The 12,161-nt window shown below is 43.7% G+C and overlaps 1 protein-coding gene across 1 annotated transcript; it reads right to left on the bottom strand.

Moving 5' to 3' along the window:
* Positions 1–1,475: 1,475 nt before the first annotated feature.
* LOC131698624 (zona pellucida sperm-binding protein 3-like) lies at positions 1,476–2,946 on the bottom strand. Its single transcript, XM_058991215.1, has 3 exons — positions 2,542–2,946; positions 1,829–1,941; positions 1,476–1,599 (listed from the first exon to the last, which is right to left on the bottom strand). The coding sequence occupies exons 1-3, from the start codon at positions 2,923–2,925 to the stop codon at positions 1,560–1,562; spliced, it is 537 nt and encodes a 178-aa protein (XP_058847198.1). The 5' UTR covers positions 2,926–2,946; the 3' UTR covers positions 1,476–1,559.
* Positions 2,947–12,161: the final 9,215 nt, after the last annotated feature.

Raw genomic sequence — 12,161 nt, 5'->3', positions numbered from 1 at the left:
AACTTCAGCCACTCCTGCTCCATGTACTTCATGGCAGACTTTCTGGAAAAAGGTGAAAGTTAACTTCTGTTCAGTTAAGGCAGACTATTCAATACAATGTCTGAACACACATGAAATGAGGATATGGCAGGAGTGTCCAACGTTGACCCTTCCAGTCCTGGTCTTCGTTCCAACCCTGTTCTAAATAGTTTAATTAAACCTCCACCCAAACGTAGTTTATTATATAATTTTACATGTTAAACCAGGAGTGGAATGGCCCTCCAGGACCGAGATTGGACACCCCGGGATAGGGGCAAGTCACGATACATTTTTTTGCAACAATTTATATCGTCCATAACCCAATGAAGCAGCACTGAACCGACGCATAAAACAGGATCTGCCGATGCTTTTAACTTTACATCATGGTTTCATTTTGATAATCATTTGTACACTGGTAAAGCATGACTGGCTTTCAACAAATATTGTTTTTAAAATAACACTACTGTAGAATGGGAAGTTTTTTGTACACATTAAATGTAATTGCAAGAATGGCAAGCTTGCAATATCACCTACACATGTTACTTTATTTTAAAACTATAGTAAAGACACGAGTACTATACTGCAGTATATGCACTGCATGGGGAGAAAAAAAACACACCTATGGCCCTGCTGAGGCTTAACTTCACATCATGGTTTCATTGATAATCATTTGTACACTGGTAAAGCATAACTGGTTTTCAGCACAAATATTGTTTGTAAAATATCACTAACATTACTGTAGAAAGGGAAGTTTTTTGTACACATTATTGCAAGAAGAAAAAATGGCAAACTAGCAATATCACGTCAACATGTTTAAAACCAGTGAGAAGTACTATACTGCAGTATATGCACTGCATGGGGAAGGGATATGTTCCCATGGCGTTGTGTAAAGAAAAAAAGGTAGTTGCATAAAGAGTTAACTTTAAAAGGATAGGCAGTTTATTTTAGTAAACAGTCATACAAGCAGTGATGTGCAACTGTATATTTCCAATAGTATAAAACTATATACAAACACACAGAAACCTAGTTTGATTCTCTCAATGGCAGATCCGCCACACAAGTGAAACGTTAACAATTTTGTTTTGTTGTATCAATACATTTCGTGGCACTTCTGAAGATAAATGTTCTCCAATAAAACAAATCTTTAAAGACTATTTCACAGTAATTACAACAGGTGTATATATTCATGTGCTGTGACTTGAATTGGAAGCTGTCTTGCTGCTCAAGTATAACATTTGATAGATTACAAGAAACACATTTATTCAGCCCATAAATTAATACATACGATAAAAGCTGAAAATATCGTCGAGCCCTATAGGGTTGGAAGTCACACAGCATCCCTCAATTATAAAATTATGGGAGGGGAGGTTAAAGACCATTTGAAGATTAAACTTCAGCATCCAATACAAGGGAAACTGGTTCAAAAGACAAGCGCCAGGTTCTGATTAAACCCCGTCCCCAGCCCATTCCTTCATACCATTCATGAGCAGCAAGGAGAAGTCCAGGATTTGCTCTGTAGAGGCTGTTGACGTGAAGGGCACCTAGGTTGGTTTTATGGGGCTGCTGCTGACATTCCACCTTCTGAAAGAAATAAAAACCACATCCTTGTAAGTGATATCATGCATCACTGGCATCCTATTTGAGATAACACAGGAATACAAGAAATGTTGGCTTCAATAGAATTGCCCAAATCTTATACTACAGCAGCAGAGACTTGAGCACCCCGATACAAGCGAGTGACCAGCAGCAAAGTGATTTAGTGTGAAGTTCAGATACGGCCCCTCAGGTCCCCGTTTGCTTGGTACAGTACCTCGGGTATCGGCATTCGAGGAGAATAGCAGCCATATTAACCCTGGTGATGATGCCAACACTGGCAGGCTTGTAATAGAGATGGTTTGTGTAGCTCAGGAAGTCTGGGAATACCTAGGGACAGAAGTTGAAGTGACCCTTCAATGCTTGATTATAAAAAAAAAAAGTGAAGTTGTCTTGTGCTTTAATGCCTTAAGGCACACAAGGAATTGAGCGCTTGTTCAAACAGTTCAATACACATGAATATGACAAGGAAACAACTTGGATGACAGGCTGCAACTGGTCAGTAAACTGAACTCCTATTTAATGCATCTCGCTGCAAAAGCAAGGTAAAATTAGTGATTGTTTAAGTTAATTGACAATAGGCCACATAAGCAGTTAACTTAAAATGAGAAAGCCACAAAAACATTAAAATGCATGACTTCAGAAGTTGTTCAAGATACCCAATTAATGCACAAAGCAGTCCAACACTTTCACATACCAGCGTCTATAAGATTTGGAACCAAAACTTGAAAATTCACAGACCGAGGTGTTCTGCTGTATATACTTACCTGCATGAACACAAATGACAAGTTTTAATGTAATAAATGTGTGCGTAACTGTATGCGAGACATTCACAGTGAAGTGCAAGCAATAAAGAAAGCTGGGCTACCCACTAGACAGTTTACTTTACTGGTTACCACAATAACAAATGTGATCGACACGCAGGGTTACCTGGAAAGTGCAGCCGCAGTCCTGGAGCTGGATGCTGAACAAAACCGTGTTGGCGACGCTGTCGGAGGAGGTGGCCGAGCAACCCGTGGACCCCACGCTCAAGTCGGCGCTGTTCACCAGGTAACCGATCCCAAACAAGACCCGGTTCACGGTCACTACCATGGCGTCTTTCCTGCAGTCCAGGGTGACCAAATCCAACAGCGACAGGTCAGCTCTCTGCACGGAGAGAGGGGTGGGCTTCGCCTGAAATACCGCTCTCGGCGCGGTAATCAGCACTGGGTTATAAACCGGCTGATCCGACCAGCTCCATCCGAAACCGCCGTGGAGCTGCACAAGTAAAATCAAAGTGCGCAAAAGCGCTGTCTGAACACTGCGCGTCCCCATTGTAAACTCTTCCGTTCAACATCAAACACTGCAGCTGCATACCGATAAGCGCGTAGCCAGCACCTTTATACTCCCCGGAATTAATTAACGTGTTAAACCTGGCTGGGCAATTAAACAATTATACACGGACACGCATTCACTACGGCTACATTAGATCAAGTCTTTAGAAAACGAATGTAGAGCATATTCGGGTACTGAATCAGCAAATTGGTTTTGTGAAAACGACTTGGAATGACATGACTTGGAAAAGATAATACAATTACAATTCTGTAATTCCGAAACGTAGAGCATTTGCCCATACGCACTAGCGAGCAGGATCCTTCACCGTTCTTTGAATAATGCCTACACTCTAGAAGTAAAGGCTCTCGTTAGAACCTTGCTTTGCCGCTGTGGGGAGACCTTTTTAGGTGCTTCTAAGAACCTTTTTACATGGACTCTATATTATCTACTTGGTGACACTCGGTTTTGTCATGTAAGCTATGAAACATGTATTGAAAATTGGAGTTTGCAAAACAATCAGGGGGCGTGGCCCTGGACTGTGCACTGAGTGTGTTAGTTCTCATTGCTTGTGTTATAAGGGGGGCGTGGCCTGGACTGTGCACTGAGTGTGTTAGTTCTCATTGTTTGTGTTATGTCTGTATCTGTTGGGTGTGTTTTCTGTGCTAATTTATTATCTATCTATCTATATATATACATAGATACAGACGTGCTCAAATTTGTTGGTACCCTTACAGCTCATTGAAATAATGCTTCATTCCTCCTGAAAAGTGATGAAATTAAAAGCTATTTTATCATGTATACTTGCATGCCTTTGGTATGTCATAAAATAAAGCAAAGAAGCTGTGAAAAGAGATAAATTATTGCTTATTCTACAAAGATATTCTAAAATGGCCTGGACACATTTGTTGGTACCCCTTAGAAAAGATAATAAATAATTGGATTATAGTGATATTTCAAACTAATTAGTTTCTTTAATTAGTATCACACATGTCTCCAATCTTGTAATCAGTCATTCAGCCTATTTAAATGGAGAAAAGTAGTCACTGTGCTGTTTGGTATCATTGTGTGCACCACACTGAACATGGACCAGAAAAAGCAAAGGAGAGAGTTGTCTGAGGAGATCAGAAAAAAAATAATAGACAAGCATGGTAAAGGTAAAGGCTACAAGACCATCTCCAAGCAGCTTGATGTTCCTGTGACAACAGTTGCAAATATTATTAAGAAGTTTAAGGTCCATGGAACTGTAGCCAACCTCCCTGGGCGCAGCCGCAAGAGGAAAATCGACCCCAGTGTGAACAGAAGGATAGTGCGAATGGTAGAAAAAGAACCAAGGATAACTGCCAAAGAGATACAAGCTGAACTCCAAGGTGAAGGTACGTCAGTTTATGATCGCACCATCCGTCGCTTTTTGAGCGAAAGTGGGCTCCATGGAAGAAGACCCAGGAGGACTCCACTTTTGAAAGAAAAACATAAAAAAGCCAGACTGGAATTTGCTAAAATGCATATTGACAAGCCACAATCCTTCTGGGAGAATGTCCTTTGGACAGATCAGTCAAAACTGGAGCTTTTTGGCAAGTCACATCAGCTCTATGTTCACAGACGAAAAAATGAAGCTTTCAAAGAAAAGAACACCATACCTACAGTGAAACATGGAGGAGGCTCGGTTATGTTTTGGGGCTGCTTTGCTGCGCCTGGCACAGGGTGCCTTGAATCTGTGCAGGGCACAATGAAATCTCAAGACTATCAAGGCATTCTGGAGCGAAACGTACTGCCCAGCGTCAGAAAGCTCTGTCTCAGTCGCAGGTCATGGGTCCTCCAACAGGATAATGACCCAAAACACACAGCTAAAAGCACCCAAGAATGGATAAGAACAAAACATTTGACTATTCTGAAGTGGCCTTCTGTGAGTCCTGATCTGAATCCTATTGAACATCTATGGAAAGAGCTGAAACTTGCAGTCTGGAGAAGGCACCCATCAAACCTGAGACAGCTGGAGCAGTTTGCTCAGGAAGAGTGGGCCAAACTACCTGCAGAAGTCTCATTGAGAGCTACAGAAAACGTTTGATTGCAGTGATTGCCACTAAAGGTTGTGCAACAAAATATTAGGTTAGCGGTCCCATCATTTTTGTCCATGCTATTTTCATTTGTTTTCTTATTTACAATATTATGTTGAATAAAAAATCAAAAGCAAAGTCTGATTTCTATTAAATATGGAATAAACAATGGTGGATGCCAATTACTTTTGTCAGTTTCAAGTTATTTCAGAGAAAATTGTGCATTCTTCGTTTTTTGTGGAGGGGTACCAACACATTTGAGCACGTCTGTGTATATATATATATATATATATATATATATATATATATATATATATATATATATATATATATATATATATATTAGCTCAAAGAGCCAATCAAAAGTACCAATCAAAAGTTTGAGTACACCTGCTTGAAACCAGGTTTTTCATGATTATCTATGCTTTTAACTGTATAAACTTGTCTATAAACACTTAATATTTCATTATATGATACGTGTACTTATATAAGCTGATAATCATAAGTGAATTGCATTCAAAAATTTAATTTTTAAATGAAATTGTAAATCTTGTCAATTTCAATGAAATGGTCCCCCAAAGCAAGGGGATTTCAGTCTGTAGCCCAAGTCAGTTAAAAGTCTGAAATGTGAATAACACAGTGTTAGAACACTGGCCTAAGTATAAAAGTGTCTTTGTTAGATGTTCTCCGAGTTAACTAGCATGTTACCTAATTAACCTTTTGTCACCAATTATTGTTAACAGGTGAGGGTCCATGATTACTATAAATATAGGTAGCATAGGCACAAGTTTGTCATTCCTGAATGTAAGGGAGCAGAAAATGGCAAAATACGCTCAGTTAAGCAAAGAAAAAAGACAGTCTGTAATTACTTTAAGAAATGAAGGTTAATCTTTAAGACAAATCGCAAGAACTTTGCAAGTGTCTGTAACTGCTGTGGCCAAGACCATCAAACGATTTGAAGAAACTGGCACTCATGAGGACCGAACAAGGTCAGGCAGGCCAAGGGTGACCTCAGAATCAGAGAACAAGTTCATTCGAGTCACAAGTCTGCGAAACCGGCGATTAACTGCCCCTGAAATACAAGCTCAGCTAAATGCTACTAGAAGTACAGATGTTTCAACATCAACTGTTCAGAGGAGATTGCGTGAAGCTGGCCTAACTGGAAGAATTGCTGCAAATAAACCATTGTTAAGAGTGCAGAATAAGAGGAAGAGACTTGCCTGGGCCAAAAAACACAGAAACTGGACGTCTGAGGAGTGGAAGTCGGTCTTATGGACCAATGAGTCAAAATTTGAAATATTTGGGTCCAACCGCCGAGTATTTGTAAGACGCAGAGAGGGTGAGCGCATGAGTTCTGCATGTGTGGTTCCCACTGTCAAGCATGGGAGGAGGCAGTGTCGTGGTCTGGGGTTGCTTTGCTGGTGACAGAGTTGGTGATCTTTACCAAGTCCATGGCAAGCTCAACCAGCATGGCTATCATAGCATACTTCAGAGGCATGCCATTCCATCAGGATTATGGCTAGTTGGGCAGTCCTTCATTCTTCAGCAAGATAATGACCCGAAACACACCTCAAAGTTGTGCAAGAACTATCTGGCGAAGAAGGAAAGTGAAGGACAACGCAGTCTAATGACCTGGCCTGCCCAGTCTCCAGACCTCAATCCCATAGAACTTGTATGGGACGAACTGGACAGAAGAGTCAAAGCAAAGCTACCCATAAGTGCCCTACATCTCTGGGAATTACTGCAGAAGAGCTGGGAAGACATGTCGGGTGATTTCCTGTTGAAACTTGTTAATCGAATGCCTCGTGTTTGTGAGGCTGTTATTAAGGCAAAGGGTGGCTATTTTGAGGAATCCAAGATTTTGAGAGAATTTTCAATTTTCTCGAACATTGAAACATTAAAAAACGTCATACAAAAATATATAGTCATTTTAAACAGTCTGCACAGTGACATGTGATGTCAGTGTACCATGCTGTGAGTGAAATACATGGACCTCACAAAGCAGGGGTAATACTTGGTAATACTTACCCACTTTTAGGATACTGACATGTAACTGGTCGAGCTTTGCAGTGACATCATTGCTTTATGTTGCTGTTCCATGATGCTATTGGTGGAATAAAATGACAGCACAAGACTGATCTAGATAGCTCCTATGAGTAATTGTTCTGGTCACCTCGTTACAAAAAGGATATTGCTGCTCTAGAAAGAGTGCAAAGAAGAGCAACCAGAATTATCCCGGGTTTAAAAGGCATATCGTATGCAGACAGGCTAAAAGAACTGAATCTATTCAGTCTTGAACAAAGAAGACTACGCGGTGATCTGATTAAAGCATTCAAAATCCTAAAAAGTATAGACAATGTCAACCCAGGGGACTTTTTCGACCTGAAAAAAGAAACAAGGACCAGGGGTCACAAATGGAGATTAGATAAAGGGGCATTCCGAACAGAAAATAGGAGGCACTTTTTTTTACACAGAGAAATGTGAGGGTCTGGAACCAACTCCCCAGTAATGTTGTTGAAGCTGACACCCTGGGATTCTTCAAGAAGCTGCTTGATGAGATTCTGGGATCAATAAGCTACTAACAACCAAACGAGCAAGATGGGCTGAATAGCCTCCTCTCGTTTGTAAACTTTCTTATGTTCTTATGTTCTTAATTATCTATCGACCACCTAAGTCAAACCTGTTATTTTTAGCTGAATTTAGTGACTTGCTATCTTCACTGACAGTCCATTATGACAGGATTCTTCTACTGGGTGATTTTAACCTACATGTTGATACAGAATCTGACTCCACTTCTGTGGAATTGATGAGGCTACTGGATTCCTTAGATTATCTCCAGCATGTAAAAGGTCCCACACACAATCGTGGCCATACTCTAGACCTGGTAATCCCTCGTGGTTTAGTTGTTAAAAATGTATTAAGTACAGATCTCACCATTTCTGACCATCGTGCTATTCTTTTTGAGGCCAGCATACCAGTAACTACAAAATCCATGGAACGTACACTTACATCGCGGGATATTAACTCCTTAACTGCTGGCAAATGTTCTGATATACTGAGTTTATTAACAATCCCGGAGGGCTTATCTGTGATGAGATGGTGAATACCTACAGCACCTCATTGACTGGTATCTTAGATGTTGTAGCGCCAGTCAAAACTCGGAGGGTGTTTTTAAAAAAAGCTCACCGTGGTTTAATGATGCTTCCCTAATTCTTCTTGATCTAAGTGCTGCTTTTGACACTGTAGACCACTCCATTTTATTCAATCGGCTCAAATACTTAGTCTGCCTGGTCTTATCCTGGTTTCAATCTTACCTATCTGCTAGGTATTTGTCTATATTGCTGATCTCAAGTGCTAGATGTCTTGCATCTTCTTAATGTTGAATTCAGATAAAACAGAGGTTATGTTTGTAGGCTCCCATAACCAACTAAAATGTAGGATTGCATGAGTTTGACCCTAGCAGTCTTTTATCAAAGCCTAAAACTGAAATACAAGATTTGGGGGTTATCTTTGAATCCTGATTTATCATTTGAGTCTCATATTAGGGAAGTTTCTAAAATATCCTTCTATCACTGAGACCTATTATCTCCTTATCTGACGCATGCCTTTGTTTCTTCAAGAATTGATTACTGTAATGCACTCCTCTCTGGCATCCCAAAATGTGCGGTGTCCCGCCTACAGCTTGTTCAGAATACCGCTGCTAGAAATTTGACTAAAACCAAAAAATATGATCATATCACCCCCGTTTTAGCTTCCTTGCACTGGCTCCCTGTGCAATATAGAATTGGTTTTTAAAATCTTATTATTGACCTATAAAGCCTTGAATGGAGCAGCACCTAGCTATCTGCAGGAGCTACTGACCGCGTATCTCCCAAATCACACTCTTAGATCACAGGAAGCAGGGCTGCTCGTTGTTCCCAGTGTCAGTAAAATCAATACGGGAGGTAGGGCTTTTTCTTTTAGAACCCCTAAACTATGGATTGCTCTACCTCCATGTGTTAGGGAAGCTGGGTCTGTGGGTATTTTTAAGTCTAAACTTAAAACACATTTTTATAAAATGGCATTTTTATCTTACTGGTTTTAATGCAACATAATTGCTAGCTTTTAATGATTCTTTTTTATTATTATTATTATTTGTATATTTTGTATTTTATTGTATTTTTATGTATTTATGTACAGTGCCTTGTGAAACTTTGGTATGAAAGGCGCTATATACGAAATAAATAAATAAATATCAGATGCAAATATTGAGTTAAAGTCATTTGCTTTGTAACATACGGCCCTATTTACAAAACATTCACTTATGAGTTAAATAAAGACGTGTAATAGTCTGTTTGGAGAGAGTAAATCATTGTGCATGCATAAAACTCAGACTGTTAAACTGATCTTGGGTCTTCTCTGTTTTTCAAGATGGAGCATGAGGGACGATGTCCCAAAACAGAGAAGAAGATGAAAGGAGTTGCTGCAGCTCCTGAGGTCAAGGCTGCCTCCTGCTGCACAGTAAGTCAATAGGGATACATTGTATATTCATTCATAGGTGAAAATAATGTGCTTCTTCTATATGCTTCTTCATGCAGCAGATGAGCTCTTCTGGTTTTAAGAGTGTCTTCTTACAGAGTTAGCTTCTGACATGACCTGCCAGGCAGAAGAGATAAGTACTGGTCCTTTGTGAGCTCGAGCTCCTTAAGAGTGCCTGTGGCGGAGTGTCCCGCCCCTATTTATTATTATTTGTATTTTTGTTTGCGGCTCGGATAAAAGCGCCGCGTCTTTTATTATTATATTTAAAAACCCTGTGACGATGCATGGCTGATCAGCTACTGATTATTTAACTAGCTGACAGTCATGCATCCTTACTAAACGTGTGCAGACTCTGGCCGAGGGGTAATAAGATAATTAACAACTAGTTAATCCCTCGGCCAGAGTATATAAACCTGCAGCTCTCTGCACTCGGGGTTGAGTGTAGAGAGGAGAGTACGGGAGAGCGGAGAGAGAGAGTGCGAGAACATATAAAATTAACATTTGCTATATTTAAACAAATATACTTGTTTCTATTTGTTTGGCCATCGCGCCTTTTTGTTTTGTGTTTTGTTCATTGTTTAAATCTTTTGTTTTTGTTAATTTGATTAATTAAATACGCTGAACGCAATAGCATTCAGCTTCACCCGCCCATCCACTGTTGTTTGGTTTCTGTACTTCCTGGTCCGTGACGTCATCACACATCACCACTGCGAGCCAGCCTTGTGACATATGGTGTCCTGCGTGGGACAAACAACGCCTCCAACAGCCGGACCAGGAACAGCAAAGGAAGTTTTTTTTTGTGTGTGTTCGTTTTTTCAAAAAAAGTGGGTTTTTTTTGTGAAGGGAGGAAAAAAAAAATGGGGAAAAGTAGCCGGAGGAGAAAGCAGCATCAGCAGCAACAACAACAGCAGCAGGAGGTGCAGCGGGTCCTTACCACGCTGGACGTCTGCCTCACCTGCCTGAAGGGTGAGGAGTGGTGCTTCGCGGTTGGTGAGGTCGGGCACGTTGCACCAGACCAACCCCCTCCATGGCAGGAGAGGAAGGAGCCTGAGCATCCAGCAAGGGTGAGAGAGGACCTGCATCCTCCGAGGCGGAAGAATCCTGTCTCCTCTGAGGGGATCTGGGACTGGCTGGTGGAGCCTGAGAGGGATATAATGGTCGCCCTGCTGTGATCAACCTCCTGTGGGCGAGAGATGGGGAGCGCTGGGAGGCCTGGGAACAGAAACACCACCCAGCATCCCTCCCAGACATCGCAGCCATGGTGCTCAACTACCTGGCTGCAGATATGGGAGGGGCCCCGCTGCTGTTTCCAGCGCCAGAGAGAGAGGAGTCATCGCTGCCGTCTCCAACGCCAAAGGGAGAGGAGCCATTGCTGTCATCTCCAACGCCCGAGGGAGAGGAGCCATTACTGCCGTCTCCAGCGCCAGAGGGAGAGGAGCCAGTGCTGCTGTCTCCAGCGCCAGAGGGAGAGGAGTCATCGCTGCCTTCTCCAGCGCCAGAGGGAGAAGAGCCATCGCTGCCTTCTCCAGCGCCAGAGGGAGAGGAGCCATCGCTGCCATCTCCAACGCCAGAGGGAGAGGAGCCATCGCTGCCTTCTCCAGCGCCAGAGGGAGAGGAGCAATTGCTGCCATCTCCAGCACTAGGAGCAGAGCAGCAGGAGCTGCCTCTGTCTCCACCACCACCAGGAGCAGAGCAGCAGGAGCTGCCTCTGTCTCCACCACCACCAGGAGCAGAGCAGCAGGAGCTGCTTCTGTCTCCACCATCGCCAGGAGCAGAGCAGAAAGAGCTGCCTCTGCCTCCGCCACCTCCACCAGCAGAGGGTGAATGCCTGCTGGTTCTGCCTCAATCGCCGTGGGAGGACTGCTTGCCCCTCCCACCTCCACCAGCAGAGGGTGAATACCTGCTGGTTCCGCCTCCACCGTCATGGGAAGGACTGCTCCTGCCCTGCCTCGCACCGCCCAAGGATGCCTGCTTCGCACCGCCCGGGGCTGCCTGTTGCTCCGCATCGCCCGGGGCTGCCTGTTGCTCCGCATCGCCCGGGGCTGCCTGTTGCTCCGCATCGCCTGGAGAGCCACCAGTTACAGGGAACGAGGGAGAAGTGGAACTCCCGCTGCCGCCTCCATGGCCAGGGGCTCCCCTCCCGAGTTTGCCTCCCGAGGGTCCGCTGCTGTTGCTGCTGTCGTCGCTGCTGCCGTCGCCTCCCGAGGGTCCGCTGCTGCTGCCATCGCCTCCCGAGGGTCCGCTGCTGCTGTTGCCTGCCGAAGGTCTGCAGCTGCTGCCGTAGCCTCCCGAGGGTCCTGTTTTGCCTGGGGTCGCTACCAGTCCTGCCATGTGGTAGGAAATACTGTGGCTGGAGCCCCATGAAGGGGAGCTGCCGGCCACGAAGAAGGGGGGGAGGTCAGGAGACCAGCTCCCCCAGCCGCACTTTCGCGGCAGGAAATAATGTGGCTGGAGCCCCATGAAGGGGAGCTGCCGGCCATGGAAAAGGGGGGGGAGGTCAGGGGACCAGCTCCCCCAGCCGCACTTTCGCGGCAGGAAATACTGTGGCTGGAGTCCCGTGAAGGGCAGCTGCCAGCCATGAAGAAGGGGGGGGAGGTCAAGAGACCAGCTTCCCCCGCAGCAATTTCGCTGCAGGAGAAAGGGTGGCCGGAGCCCCACGGAGGT

Source organism: Acipenser ruthenus, chromosome 18 (genome assembly GCF_902713425.1).
Source record: "Acipenser ruthenus chromosome 18, fAciRut3.2 maternal haplotype, whole genome shotgun sequence".
Lineage (NCBI taxonomy): Eukaryota > Metazoa > Chordata > Actinopteri > Acipenseriformes > Acipenseridae > Acipenser > Acipenser ruthenus.
The sequence above is the reverse complement of the archived record's forward strand: the minus strand, read 5'-3'. Positions and strand labels throughout refer to the sequence as shown.

Bases quoted from the DNA above. Each gene is read 5' to 3' on its own strand.
- LOC131698624 (XM_058991215.1), bottom strand. From the start codon at position 2,925: ATGGGGACGCGCAGTGTTCAGACAGCGCTTTTGCGCACTTTGATTTTA. The intron at 1,942-2,541 runs GTAACCCTGCGT...TTCTGTCCCTAG, and splicing joins ACTGCGGCTGCACTTTCCAG to GTATTCCCAGACTTCCTGAG. The intron at 1,600-1,828 runs GTACTGTACCAA...TATTTCTTTCAG, and splicing joins CTCGAATGCCGATACCCGAG to AAGGTGGAATGTCAGCAGCA.